The sequence below is a fragment of the Trachemys scripta genome, chromosome 9 (assembly GCF_013100865.1).
Source record: "Trachemys scripta elegans isolate TJP31775 chromosome 9, CAS_Tse_1.0, whole genome shotgun sequence".
Classification (NCBI taxonomy): domain Eukaryota; kingdom Metazoa; phylum Chordata; order Testudines; family Emydidae; genus Trachemys; species Trachemys scripta.
Genome location: NC_048306.1, coordinates 49,524,170 through 49,539,602, shown reverse-complemented (window position 1 = coordinate 49,539,602; position 15,433 = coordinate 49,524,170). Strand labels below are relative to the sequence as shown.

Here is a 15,433-nt window from a genome sequence, read left to right as displayed (position 1 = left end):
TGACTCTGGAATTAGTTTCCTACCCTACTTTCGTGGGGCCCAAACTTGGAAAAAACTCAATAGAACACAGCAGGTTTTTCTATGTGGTCCTGTCAAAGGGCATGCCTGCTCTTTAGCACTCCTGCTGAAGCCTGCCTCCGTTTCCCCTTCACTCACGGCTCCTTAAAACATCCACACAAGCCAGATATTCAAACATTCCAATTTATTAAGTCCTGCACAAAGGTCTTTCAATACAGAACTCAAATTTACACAGCCAAGTTGTGGACTGAGGCTGGGCCCAGTCCAAAGCTGGGCCCAGCCTCTCCTCCCTGAAGGTCTTCCTGCTCTCCCAGCACCTCTTGACTGGAGTTTGGCCTTTTTCACAAGCCTTCTGTTCTAACTCAGGAGCCTTCTTACTCCCTTCACTGTCTGCAGGCACCTGTCAACCCATCTCCTCCTTTATAAGGCCTAGGTGCCTTCTCTTAGCCCAACTGAGCAGCAGGGGTTGTGGACCAAGTCCCACTTAAAGAGCAAGTCACCCTGTGATAGGTCCCCCCCTTTTTGGCCACCCAACACCCATGTCAGGCAAGAAAAGAGGTACCAGAACACCGCAAACTCTGAGCTAACCCAGAAAGACTTGGCCTATTGAACATCCAGCCCCCAGGCCCTTGGGGCTGTAGTTTGCCAATCAATGAACAGTACCTTGCTTGTTGCAGGCTATCAGCAGTGGCAGAGCGTTTTTCAGCACAGTGCAGTCAGTCAGGACCTGGTACAGGAACTCTGCCACATCCTTCACCTCCCGCTGGAACGCTACGCTGTCCACGACAAACACGATCGCTCTGTGCAAAAGGGAGTGAACACAACATAGCCATGTGACTGGCAGGCTCAGACTGCTACGCCGCCCACACCCCAACTCCTCATTCCCAGAGGGTTTTTCCCCAAGTGGATTGTCACATGATCACTCAGCACGCTTTTATTTTGGAGTCGTTCAGAGCACTCCTGACAGAGGAAGAGGTCAGCACAGGCCAAGCCTTCCCACACACCTCTGCCAATTCACTTTAGCCCTGTCCAGAATTGGGCGATCAACGGACTTTTCTGTTCACTGGCAATGCCAGAAAAGTCAGAAAAAAAAATCATTTCAGCTGGAACAAAGTCTCTCAGCTGGTTCAGTTCACATCTGTGAAGTTCGAAACATAATATGAAAGAAAATTGCAAATCGGAACAAAACCAAAATTGTTTGTTTTGTTCAAATCACATCATTTCGTTTAGATCCTCCCTCCCCCCGACTGAAACAATTTGGCACATTGGACCCAGACTGTCACCACACTCCAGGGGCTGCTGAGTCTGCAATTTTTGCCAGAAAGTTTCCGTCAAAAAGTTGCACCCAGCTCTAGTCCTGACCTGCAGCACCAACGTCACTGTGACGGGTTCAGTCACAGAGACCCTCTTGGGACTGTTACCTGATGTGCTGAAACTACCTCTGAGCCTGTTTTCCCTGCCAGCTTGGGACTCCAGAATCCTGCCTTGTTGAGCCAGACATGCTACTCTGCTACAACACAGACCCAGGTCTGGTCCACGCCCTCCAAGCTGCATACTCTGACCAAAAACTGCTCAGCAAGTTACCTATCTTCAGCACCCAGACACCCAGTTCCCAATGGGATCCAAACCCCAAATAAATCCGCTTTACTCTGTATAAAGCTTATACATGGTAAACTCATAAATTGTCCGCCCTCTATAACACTGATAGAGAGATATGCACAGCTGTTTGCTCCCCCAGGTATTAATCACTTACTCTGGGTTAATTAATAAACAAAAATGATTTTATTAAGTATAAAAGTAGGATTTAAGTGGTTTCAAGTAATAATAGACAGAACAAAGTCAGTCACCAAGCAAACTAAAACAAAACACACAGGTCTAAGCCTAATACATTAAGAAACTGATTTAAGATAAAATCTCACCCTCAGAGATGTTCTAATAAGCTTCTTTTACAGACTAGACTCCTTCCTAGTCTGAGCCCAATCCTTTCCCCTGGTACAGTTCTTGTTAGGTCCAGCTCAAGTGGTAACTAGGGAATTTCTCATGACTGCAGCCCCCTTTGTTCTGTTCCACCCCCTTTTATAACTTTGGCACAAGGTGGGAATCCTTTGTCTCTCTCTGGGTTCCCACCCCTCCTTCTAAATGGAAAAGCACCGGGTTTAAGATAGATTCCAGTACCAGGTGACATGGTCACATGTCCTGTGAGACCCCAAGACTCCATTCTTCCAAGCCTGACTCACAGGAACACAGGAAGGCTTACAAGTAAGCACAGCCATTTACAACCAATTGTCCTAGTTAATGGGAGCCATCAAGATTCCAAACCACCATTAATGGCCCACAGTTTGCATAGGTACAATAGGACCCCAGAGTTATACTTCATATTTCTAGCTTTAGATACAAGAATAATACATTCATACAAATAGGATGAACACACTCAGTAGATTATAAGCTTTGTAATGATACCTTACAATAGCCCTTTGGCATAAAACATATTCCAGTTACATTATATTTACACTCATAAGCATATTTCCATAAACATATGGAGAGCAACATCACACTCACTTCCATGAGGCCCCACACAGGATGCACCTAAATCTGGACCGGGGACGCCCTTCTTGAGCTGTGCTGGGCGCTCTCCTGGGAAAGTCCTCAAGCCAGAGATGGAGAGAGGCACCAAGGTAAGTTCACCTCCCATTACTCTCCAGAACAGTCTCTTGTAATACTTCCTGACTGTCCAATCCAGCCCACTTCTAAGCAGAAGTGGCCTTCTGTGCTAGCAGGTACGAGAATAACGTTATCAAATGTGTTTTCACTCTTGACCATGCCACAGTTGAACCCAGAAGCAGGTGACAGGCTGGTACATCAATTAACTGCCCCATCTTCCCCCTCAGGCTGGAGCCAGGCCCATACAGATGGGCAGACTGAGTGCAGTCCTGTTACCACCCATGGAAGGTTGCTGCAAATAGAGCGTGACGGGGCCTCTCTGCCCCACCAGGGCAATGATGGGGTTCAGGAGAGTCTGTGGATCCACTGGACCTCACCCTGCTTCACCTGCAGCCAATGTCAGGTGGGGAGAGGGGAATTAAAATGGGGAAACCTCAGGGTGGATTTGATTTAAATCACTAGTCAGGAAGACTCGATTAAATCATGGTTTTCTACATAAAAATGCATTCTTGTTGGTTGTTATAACCTTAATACATATTCTTCACAACTCAGAGATAGATGTAGGTTTCATTTTTAGAAGGTACACACTATAGATTTTTAAACAGTGATTTATTTTGAAAACTTTTCAGATTAGTTTTACAGCTATATCAGAAAATGAATGATTGTTTGATTATTTCATTTACCAAAGGTAATTGAAGCAGATATTAATGAAGTCATTGGGAGGTGAACTATCTCCAATTCAACAGGTTAATCATTAATATTTGGAGGATTTTCTTGCCATGCTGTATTAGGAGTAGAACATCACCATATAGACATTTAAATTGTTTTATTTAACTAAAACAACAACGTTAAGTATTCTGGATATTTTTCTTCAACAGCAAACTTGTAATATTTTAACAAAACAAGCATATGTCCCTCGCTTCTCAGATTTATCTCCAGACTTCTTCTCTTTGTCCAGATCTATTCCGCCCCCAACAATCTTCTATTCATTGAACTTTTTGAAACTTTACACTTTTAGAGAGAAGGGATTGACTCTGTGTACAAAAATTTGCCAGAGGGACAATAGAGTTGAGGGCTGTTATTTCTCACCTCTATTTATTATTTATTTATTTTAAAACATTTTTGCTGTTAACAAGCATGTTACCTAGAAGACACAAATCCACAGTTTGAGAACTGCAAAACTAAGCATCTATGATGGTATCTTCTAGACTGAGCACTGTGTCCCATTGGGTGGATAGAAAGATTATTTAGGTTAATCTATACAGAAGCCCCTGGAACCCCATAAAAATGGGTCCTTAATCCATGAACTATTGAAACTCATTTACAAAATTTTCTTAAACATTAAATGAATATATTGTCTCATCCTATAGAATTAGAATTTATAATCCCTATTCCACAACGAGATATCTTTGATCTACAGTGTATCTTAATTAAAACTATCTCTAGATAGGTTTTTTTCCCCTCAAAAAGCATTTTATCAAAAAAAATCCGATTTAAATTTAAAAAAATCCATTTTTTTTTTAAACCATTGATTTTTATCCACCCTGGGAAACCTGGCCCAGCTCGGGGCTCTGCTATTTCCTGGACAAGGTATGCCTGACTCCAGCCAAAAGCATAAGGCAGCTTGCTGCTTGGATGAGCCATGTGGTGGGTGGGACTGACAAGGGGATTAGCAACCCGAAACAAGCCCAGGGCAGATGGGCGGAATGCTCCCAATACACCCATTCTGAAGTCAGACGTTTTCCTTTTCGTTCTGGACGCTGACTTCCCCGAAGGGGGTAGAACTTGAACATGCCATAGCCGGAGGGCTAAAGCACCATGACCCCTAATCTGCGAGGACCTGCAGTGTGGCAAGCTGTGCCCAAAGAGGCCCCAAGGGGGCGCCACCCAGACAACCTAGTTACAGTGAGCAACCATCTAATTTGCATTTCTGTACATGCAAGTTAGCTCTTAGCCTTGCTGAACTGTGGGGCTCTGTGGCTAAAGGTTATCGTGAGTGCTAACATCATGTCCCATCCACTGAATAAGAAGGGTCAAAGGAGAAAACTTCCTTTTTGGACTTGTGATCTTCCCGAGTCATTAGGATCCTGAGTTCTCAGTATCTTTCTCCATCAGAATCTACATGAGTGGTTTCAGAAGTTAAAATTGCAACAAATGATCTATGGGTTTCCCAGCCTCACAGTCCCAGCAAAAGCTTGTATTTCTAAATAAGCATTATCCCACTCTTGACCACAATCTCAGACTGGGACAAGTAAAACACATCTCACCCAGCAAGAAGCCATTAGCTCTTAACTCGGTATCTTGTCTTTGAGAGCAGGTTTCCCAGAGGAGTGACAGAAAGAAATGCTCCCTTACTAGGGCAATCTTTGTACTATGCATAATGGGAAGCACAAGCCCATCATAGAAGAGGAGGTAGGAGGCCTGGACACTTTAATGAAAATTTAACCAAAATTACAAACAAGCAAGCAATTATACTAGTTCTGTGGCTGACATGAACAGCAATCAAGGAACCTTCATTAAGGGCTTCTCCTTGCTACTGCTGGGGATTAGGGCTCGAGAAGAAGTGGGCCTGCAGGCTGGATGTGGGACACTAGAGAGAATGAGATTTCTTTCTTGGCAGCATTGTTTAGGATTACAATTACCACCAAATCTCATGCCTGAGCAAGCCTGGATTTAACACCAGGGAGCCAAGAGGGTAAGAATGCATTTTGAAAGGCTGAGGTGGCGGACTAGTAGAATTCCTTTTCTGAACTGCTGCAACAGACAATACTGTTAGAATATAGATATTCAGGCCTGCCTGTAAAGACCTATACTTTAAGAACTTAGGTGTATTTTTACCACTTTGTTTTTATACCCCTGTAACTAGCTAAGAATCAAAATCACAGTCCTCCTGTGTATGGGCCTTCTCTCACTAGGATAGTCTTAGGCCTTGGCTACACTTACCAGCTAGTTCGACGGCTGGAAATCGAAGTTCTGGGTTCGACTTATCGCGTCTAGTCTGGACGCGATAAGTCGAACCCGGAAGTGCTTGCCGTCGACTGCGGTACTCCAGCTCGGCGAGAGGAGTACCGCGGAGTCGACGGGGGAGCCTGCCTGCCGCGTGTGGACCAAGGTAAGTTCGAACTAAGGTACTTCGACTTCAGCTACGTTATTCACGTAGCTGAAGTTGCGTACCTTAGTTCGAATTGGGGCGGGTAGTGTAGACCAAGCCTGAGGCCTTGTTCTTAGGCTAAGGTCTTTGGCTAAGCAGCAGAGGCAGCCATAAAAGCTGTGAAGCATACAGTCACATCCTCACATCCCAAACCAGTCACATTGAAATAAGGTGGTATTGGGCTATTAGGAAGACAATCCTGTCCTGATAGTGCCTGTCATAAACATACAGCTAAGGGTAGCATAAAATCCCTCCTTTAGCTGTAAAGGGTTAAGAAGTTCAAATGACCTGGTTGGCACCTGACCAAAAAGACCAATAAGGGGAGAAGATACTTTCAAATCTGTGGGGGAAGGTTTTTGTTTTGTGTTCCTTTGTGTTCTCTTCAGGTCAGCGAGGAACCAGGGCAGGGAAAATACATTTCCCTAAGCCATATTTGAACTAAGCATCTAATATTACAGAAATAGGAAGTAATAGCAAGGAAATGCGTTAGGTTTTGTTTTAAAGTCTTTTGTTTTAGCTTGTGAATTTTCCCTGTGCTAAGAGGGAGGTTTATCCCTGTTTTTGTAACTTTAAAGTTTTGCCTAGAGGGGAAATCCTCTGTGTTTTGAATCTGATTACCCTATAAATTACCCTCCATCCTGATTTTACAGAGGTGCTTCTTTTACTTTTTCTTTATAATAAAGCTCTGTTTTTTAAGAATCTGATTGGGGTTTTAGTGTCCTAAAAACCCAAGGGTCTGGTCTGTGCTCACCTTGGTTACTCTCAAGCCTCCCCAAAGGGGAGGAGCTTGGGGGGATATTTGCGGGAAACAGGAACTCCAAGTGGTCCTTTTCCTGAATCTTTGTCTAACTCACTTGGTGGTGGCAGCATACTGTCCAAGGGCAAGGAAGAATTTGTGCCTTGGGGAAGTTTTTAACTTAAGCTGGTAGAAATAAGCTTAGGGGGTCTTTCATGTGGGTCCCCACAACTGTACCCTAGAGTTCAGAGTGGGGAGGGAACCCTGACAGTGCCCATCACCACCAGATAAAGGAACAGATCTTAAGATGGCTAAAGAAAACTTAGTTTTATAACATCCTGTCTGTCAAGAAACCACGTATCAATGGTTGTGGCTGTGAAACCCTCATTTCCGTATGGTTTTATCTTTATGGCTCCCTCTTTTCTATAGTTAATCTGTCTGGTTCTCTAATTGTTTCTGTCTGCTGTATAATTAATTTTGCTAGGTGTAAGTTAATTAGGGTAGTGGGATATAATAGGTTAGAGAATTATGCTACAATATGTTAGGACTGGTTAGTTAAATTTCAGTAAAATGACTGGTTAAGATAATATTACTGTGTGGGTGCCTCAGTATGAGAATATTACTATATAAACTGGGGTCAAACAGGAGGTGGAGGGGAAATTGGAATCATGCTTGCTAAGGTGGGGGAACAGGGAATAGGGACACAAGCAAGGCTCTGCGGCATCAGAGCTGGGAAGGGGGACACGGGGTAAATGCTCTGCGGCATCAGAGCTGGGAACGGAACATTGGGAAACCGACTATCAGAGATACACCCAACTGGTGTGAAGGGCTTCAGAATATGCTTGCTTGGAAACTAACCCCAATAAACATTGCATTGTCTGCAATTCAGACGTCTCGTCTTTTGCTGCTTGCTGTCTGTCATGGAGTGTGGTGGAGTCAGGGCCCTGCACCCCCGACTTCCTGCAATTCACCGTGACTCTCAGCCAGCCAGTAAAACAGAAGGTTTATTAGACAACAGGGGCACAGGCCAAAACAGAGCCTGTAGGTACAGAAAACAGGACCCCTCAGTCAGGTCCATCTTGGGAGAGTAGGGAGCCCAGACCCCAGTGCTGGGCCTCCCTCAGTTTCCCCAGCCAGCTCCAAACTAAGACTCCCTCCAGCCCCTCCTCTGGCCTTTGTCTCTTTCCCAGGGCCAGGAGGCCACCTGATCTCTTTGTTCTCCAACACCTTCAGTTGGCACCTTGCAGGGAAGGGGCCCAGGCCATCAGTTGCCAGGAGACAGGATGTCAGCCATTCTCTGTGCAGACTGCATCACCCCTGCCCTCTAGGGCTCTACAACAATCACACACCCTGATCCCCCCACCTAGATACTTAAGAAATGCATAGGGAAAACTGAGGCACCCACACAGTATTCAGCGAAAACATTAAGAACAGTCCCGCTTCATCACACTGTCTGCATGACAAGAACCAGGGAAGTGGGAGGGTGAAGGGAAAGCCCTCTAACAAATACCATCAAGGGCAGAGGGTTTAGTGCATCAGCAATTGGTTCTTGTGTTCAGAACACTTCCCAAGTCAAAGCCATGTTTTGGCCTGACCTCTGGAGGCCCTACGTTTACAACAGACAGCCATTTGCTACATCTGGTGATCTGCTCACAAATGAGCCAGAACTGGAAAGCTGCAGATCGTGATTGAGGTGTACTGGCAGAGGCTCAGGTCTGGAACACTTGGGGCAGATTAGCAACATGAATGCAGCATTGGCTACGCTCAGGGGAAGAGAGCTTGCCCACCCCCTGCTAACACTATGGTATGGATGGCTCAGCCACTCCCACCAGTTATCAGCTGATATCAACCCCACCAAAGAGATCCCGTCAGCCCTCCCAGTGACTAACATTAATTTTGAAATATAAAAGAGTAATTCATTTCCCAAAGCAACCTTAGCCTGAACCCAAGCCACTATCTGAGGCTGTGGAGCTGGACACAGAGAGAAGTACAGGATTTAACTAGAACGGGAAAGATTTTAAAAACGGGGAGAAGTCCCAAGGTGCAGGGATTGTACTAGCTTGGGGTGCTGAAGATCCACTCTTAAAGCGCAATTGTGCCCCCTCCCCTAAAAAAAAAAAAAAATCTTGGTGTGTTCACTTTCCTGGTGCTATTTAAGAAAGCTGATATCAAAAATCCAACAAAGAACTTGCTCCATTATATAGAAGTTTGGAATATGTTGAATAAAATGTTGGGAATGCAATTCTGCTAAATCCTACCTGCATGCTCTGTCTGTACAATGGGGCCAGGCAACTATGTTATCCTTGCTGCCACACTGTAAGCTTTGCAGGGTTTGACATGAACAGCACTGGCATGGAAGGCCTCCAAGGAAAGTCTAGGCGCTGCACAAGCGACCTTGTTGACTCAGTACCATAGGTGACTTTCTGCTCAAGGCAGCACAGAACCCCTGCCCCAATCAGCATGGGTCAGTGTGCTGGACAGGTGGGGGTGCTGCCTTACCAGGGATATCAGTGTGACGTTTGCTTATCATGGTATGAAGCAACACCTGCAACGTGCAGACAGAGTTGAGTGGAAACCTCCTTCTACTCTCTCCAGAAATGCACACACCAGTTCCATGCGCATTTCCTATTGCCTTCTACCACCCTCTTCCCGCACCCCTCCCTCAAGCTGGCATGGCAGAGCAGTTCCGGGGAATGGAAGGGTGGAGGAAATGAAGGAGGTTGCACATTGGTTTTTGACCTTATAACACAGGGCACAAGAGAACAGCTTTATAGGGGCTCCATATTTGCTCGAATCTCTCTCAACTCACTCCCCAACCCAGCCTTCATATCATAATTTGGCCTCTATCCATTTACAGACTGAAGCATCTATCTCCTCCAGTCTTCAACCACTTACCTAGCTGTAGCTTTGAACTTCTCCAAGAACTGAAGTCGCAAGCTCTCATGGCCTGGGAGGTCAATCAGCGTCACACTAGAGCCCTGTAAATAGACCAGAAGAAGTAACAATTCCATCAATATTTAATCCACAAATATGCATGATCATGCAGGTCTGCATAATAAAATATGTAACAAGATACACAACAGTTCATATTCTACAGACAGCCATGGCCTACACAGCAAACAAGACTGCTTTGCAGTTCCCCAACCCCTTCTGGTATCATCATTTCTCCTACAGCAGGGTTCTCAAACTCAAATGACCATGAGGGCCACATGAGTACTAGTACATTGGCCCGAGGGTCGCATTTACTGACGCCTCCGCCCCACCCCCACTCCACCCCTTCCATGAGGCCCCGCCCCTGTCCCGCCTCTTCCCACCCCTTCCCTGCCCCCATTCCAACCCCTTCCCTGAAATCCCCACCCCAACTCCACCCCCTCCCTGCCCCCAGAGGGCGCAGGAGGGATGTAATACAGATGAGCAATCATTTCCATGGAGATACAGGTGAGCAATCGTTTCCATGTTCTCTCTACAGGTACTAATGTGGAGAGTGGACTAGATGACCCATCTAAGGGAAGGGAGCAGAAGGAGACTCCACCGATTGGAAGGCAAAAGAAGCCCTGAGGTAAGTGGGGAAGTGGGATCCTGGGAGGAAGCACAAGCAGGAGAGCGCAAGAGGGGAGGACTCCTGTCTCATACTGAGAAAGAGGGACGATCAATGAGTTATCTTAAGTGCCTATACACAAATGCAAGAAACCTGGGAAACAAGCAGGGAGAACTGGAAGTCCTGGCACAGTCAGGGAAATATGATGCGATTGGAATAACAGAGACTTGGTGGGATAACTCACATGACTGGAGTACTATCATGAATGGATATAAACTGTTCAGGAACGACAGGCAGGGCAGAATAGGTGGGGGAGTTGCATTGTATGTAAGAGAGGAGTATGACTGCTCAGAGCTCCGGTATGAAACTGCAGAAAAACCTGAGAGTCTCTGGATAAAATTGAGAAGTGTGAGCAACAAGGGTGATGTCGTGGTTGGAGTCTGCTATAGACCACCAGACCAGGGGGATGAGGTGGACGAGGCTTTCTTCTGGCAACTAGCAGAAGTTGCTAGATCGCAGGCTCTGGTTCTCATGGGAGACTTTAATCATCCTGATATCTGCTGGGAGAGCAATACAGCAATGCACAGACAATCCAGGAAGTTTTTGGAAAGTGTAGGGGACAATTTCCTGGTGCAAGTGCTGGAGGAACCAACTGGGGCAGAGCTTTTCTTGACCTGCTGCTCACAAACAGGGAAGAATTAGTAGCGGAAGCAAAAGTAGATGGGAACCTGGGAAGCAGTGACCATGAGATGGTCGAGTTCAGGATCCTGACACAAAGAAGAAAGGAGAGCAGCAGAATACAGACCCTGGACTTCAGAAAAGGAGACTTTGACTCCCTCAGGGAACTGATGGGCAGGATCCCCTGGGAGAATAACATGAAGGGCAAAGGGGTCCAGGAGAGCTGGCTGTATTTTAAAGAATCCTTATTGCGGTTGCAGGAACAAACCATCCCGATGTATAGAAAGAAAAGTAAATATGGCAGGCGACCAGCTTGGCTAAACAGTGAAATCCTTGCTGACCTTAAATGCAAAAAAGAAGCTTACAAGAAGTGGAAGACTGGACAAATGACCAGGGAGGACTATAAAAATATTGCTCAGGCATGCAGGAGTGAAATCAGGAAGGCCAAATCACACTTGGAGTTGCAGCTAGCAAGAGACGTTAAGAGTAACAAGAAGGGTTTCTTCAGGTATGTTAGCAACAAGAAGAAAGTCAAGGAAAGTGTGGGCCCCTTACTGAATGAGGGAGGCAACCTAATGACCAAGGATGTGGAAAAAGCTAATGTACTCAATGCTCTTTTTGCCTCCGTCTTCACAAACAAGGTCAGCTTCCAGACTGCTGCACTGGGCAGCACAATATGGGGAGAAGGTGACCAGCCCTCTGTGGAGAAAGAAGTGGTTCGGGACTATTTAGAAAAACTGGACGTGCATAAGTCCATGGGGCCGGATGCGCTGCATCCGAGGGTGCTAAAGGAGTTGGCGGACGAGATTGCAGAGCCATTAGCCATTATTTTTGAAAACTCACGGCGATCAGGGGAGGTCCCGGATGACTGGAAAAAGGCTAAGGTAGTGCCCATCTTTAAAAAAGGGAAGAAGGAGGATCCGGGGAACTACAGGCCAGTCAGCCTCACCTCAGTCCCTGGAAAAATCATGGACCAGGTCCTCAAGGAATCAATTATGAAACACTTAGAGGAGAGGAAAGTGATCAGGAACAGTCAGCATGGATTCACCAAGGGGAAGTTGTGCCTGACTAACCTAATTGCCTTCTATGAGAGATAACTGGCTCTGTGGATGAGGGGAAAGCAGTGGACGTATTATTCCTTGACTTTAGCAAAGCTTTTGATACGGTCTCCCACAGTATTCTTGCCAGCAAGTTAAAGAAGTATGGGCTGGATGAATGGACTGTAAGGTGGATAGAAAGCTGGCTAGATCGTCGGGCTCAACGGGTAGTGATCAATGGCTCCATGTCTAGTTGGCAGCCGGTTTCAAGCGGAGTGCCCCAAGGGTCGGTCCTGGGGCCGGTTTTGTTTAATATCTTTATTAATGATCTGGAGGATGGTGTGGACTGCACTCTCAGCAAGTTTGCAGATGACACTAAACTAGGAGGCGTGGTAGATACACTAGAGGGTAGGGATCGGATACAGAGGGACCTAGACAAATTAGAGGATTGGGCCAAAAAAAACCTGATGAGGTTCAACAAGGACTAGTGCAGAGTCCTGCACTTAGGATGGAAGAATCCCATGCACTGCTACAGCCTCGGGACCGAATGGCTAGGTAGCAGTTCTGCAGAAAAGGATCCAGGGGTCACAGTGGACGAGATGCTGGATATGAGTCAACAGTGTGCTCTTGTTGCCAAGAAGGCTAACGGCATTTTGGGCTGTATAAGTAGGGGCATTGCCAGCAGATCGAGGGACGTGATCGTTCCCCTTTATTCGACATTGGTGAGGCCTCATCTGGAATACTGTGTACAGTTTTGGGCCCCACACTACAAGGATGTGGAAAAATTGGAAAGAGTCCAGCGGAGGGCAACAAAAATGATTAGGGGTCTGGAGCACATGACTTATGAGGAGAGGCTGAGGGAACTGGGATTGTTTAGTCTCCAGAAGAGAAGAATGAAGGGGGATTTGATAGCAGCCTTCAACTACCTGAAGGGGGGTTGCAAAGATGATGGAGCTCGGCTGTTCTCAGAACAGATGGCAGATGACAAAGGAGCAATGGTCTTAAGTTGCAGTGGGGGAGGTCCAAGTTGGATATTAGGAAACACTATTTCACTAGGAGAGTGGTCAAGCACTGGAATGCGTTACCTAGGGAGGTGATGGAGTCTCCTTCCTAGGAGGTTTTTAAGGCCCGGCTTGACAAAGCCCTAGCTGGGATGATTTAGTTGGGAATTGGTCCTGCTTTGAGCAGGGGGTTGGACTAGATGACCTCTTGAGGTCCCTTCCAACCCTGATATTCTATGATTCTATGAGGGGTGTGGCAGGGGCTCAGGGCAGGGAGTTGGGGTATAGGGTGCAGGAGGAGTGAGGGGTGCGGCAGGGGGTCAGGGTGCGGCAGGAGGTTCAGGGCAGGGGGTCGGGGTGCAGGAGGGGGCTCAGGGCAGGGGGTTCGGCTGCAGGAGTTCGGGGGGCGGGCTCCGGCCCGACATGCACCGGGGGCAGGGCAGGCTCCCCCAGCAGCTCCCATTGGTCGGGAACGGGGAACCACGGTTGCCTAAATGGAACCACGGTTGCCATTTGGGCAACAAAATGGCAAATGAAATTTAATGTGGATAAATGTAAAGTAATGCACATTGGAAAAAATAACCCCAACTACACATACAATATGATGGAGGCTAATTTAGCTACAAGTCAGGAAAAAGATCTTGGAGTCATCGTGGATAGTTCTCTGAAAATGTCCACGCAGTGTGCAGAGGCGGTCAAAAAAGCAAACAGGATGTTAGGAATCATTAAAAAGGGGATAGAGAATAAGACTGAGAATATATTATTGCCCTTATATAAATAGATGGTACGCCCTCATCTCGAATGCTGCGTACAGATGTGGTCTCCTCATCTCAAAAAAGATATACTGGCACTAGAAAAGGTTCAGAAAAGGGCAACTAAAATGATTAAGGGTTTGGAACGGGTCCTATATGAGGAGAGATTAAAGAGGCTAGGACTCTTCAGCTTGGAAAAGAGGAGACTAAGGGGGGATATGATAGAGGTATATAAAATCAGGAGTGATGTGGAGAAAGTGGATAAGAAAAAGTTATTTACTTATTCCAATAATACAAGAACTAGGGGTCATCAAATGAAATTAATAGGCAGCAGGTTTAAAACAAATAAAAGGAAGTTCTTCTTCACACAGCGCACCGTCAACTTGTGGAACTCCTTACCTGAGGAGGTTGTGAAGGCTAGGACTATAACAGAGTTTAAAAGAGAACTGGATAAATTCATGGTGGTTAAGTCCATTAATGGCTATTAGCCAGGAGGGGTAAGGAATGGTGTCCCTAGGCTCTGTCTGTCAGAGGGTGGAGATGGATGGCAGGAGAGAGATCACTTGATCATTGCCTGTTAGATTCACTCCCTCTGGGGCTCCTGGCATTGGCCACTGTCGGTAGACAGGATACTGGGCTAGATGGACCTTTGGTCTGACCCGGTACGGCCTCTCTTATGTTCTAACAACCATACACACCCCTGTGCCCTTCCCCAGGTTCCGGCCGCTTCCCGGAGCAGCGCGGGGGCAGGGCAGGCAGGCATGGAGCCTATCCTGCCCCCGGTGCGCATCAGGCTGGAGCCACTCTAGGTAAATGCTGGGGGACGGCGGGGGAGGTGGGGGATGAGGAGCTCACAGCCACAGAAAATAACACTGCGGGTTGCGTGTTTGAGACCCCTGTCCTACAGCATATGTGCCCAAAGTCTCCCACTTATTTGCTGTTGATAGGCAGCTTCTATACATGAGTGTAAGAGGCCCCCATGCCACCACTGGGGCAGTCTCAGGCCACTGCACCCCCCTTGCCCAACAGCAGCAGGAGTTTGGGTGTGGGAGGGGGCTCAGGGCTGGGGTGCGGGAGAGGGATGTGGGCGGCACTTACCTCATGGAGGCTCCGCGGAAGCGGCGACATCCCTCTGCTCCTAGGCAGAGGGACTGGGTGGCTCTACGCGCTGCCTCCGCCTGCAGGCACTACCCCCGCAGCATCCATTGACTGCAGTTCCCGGCCAATGGGAGCTGCAGAGCCAACGCTCAGGGAGGAGGCAGCGTGCAGAGCTGCCTGGCTGCGTCTCCCCCTCTGCCTAGGAGCTGAGGGATGTTGCCGCGTCCAGGGAGGCACCAAGCCAGGTAGGGAGCCTGCCAACCCTGCCGCCACCACCACCTGCGGCGGCAGTGCCACCACCGCCCGCCCCCCCAGCTCGGGGAAGGAGAAATGTGGACAGGGGTAAGGGGGCCGAGGCTGGGGTCACTGCTGAGGGTGGGCACGGAGCCCTGGGCACGGGGCCAGCAGCCAGAGGCAGGAGCAGAGATGGGTGCCGCTCCCTTCGCTGCCCCGGGCCCCAGCCATGCACCACTAAATGTTCCTCAGCTTCCTTCTAGGGAACCACGCCCCACAGATTGGGGACCTCTGCCCTAAAATTTGTATAGGCCTTTCACACAACAGGGAGAGAAATATATGTCTAAAACAAGAAAAATACAATAAGTTTACAAATATTAGCAGCGTGAGGGTGGTGTAAGACTTAAATAACTAGAATTCAAGTTAAGAGCGTCCCTTGAACTCAAGGTTAAAGTTTTGCTGGAGATTTTTGTGGCTTCTTCTGGACCAGCCCCATGGGTGAAAATAAGGGCTGGTCCACACTAACCTC

At 47.4% G+C, this 15,433-nt stretch overlaps 1 protein-coding gene across 1 annotated transcript in view; it reads right to left on the bottom strand.

Moving 5' to 3' along the window:
* The window catches only part of LOC117882963 (ovotransferrin-like), a 56,225-nt gene that overhangs the window by 7,456 nt on the left and 33,336 nt on the right, over positions 1-15,433 (bottom strand). The window contains exons 22-23 of the mRNA XM_034781861.1: positions 9,462-9,544; positions 682-818 (exon numbers count right to left, since the gene is read on the bottom strand). Coding sequence (XP_034637752.1) covers positions 682-818; positions 9,462-9,544 — 220 coding nt within the window. The remainder of the gene's footprint in view (positions 1-681; positions 819-9,461; positions 9,545-15,433) is intronic.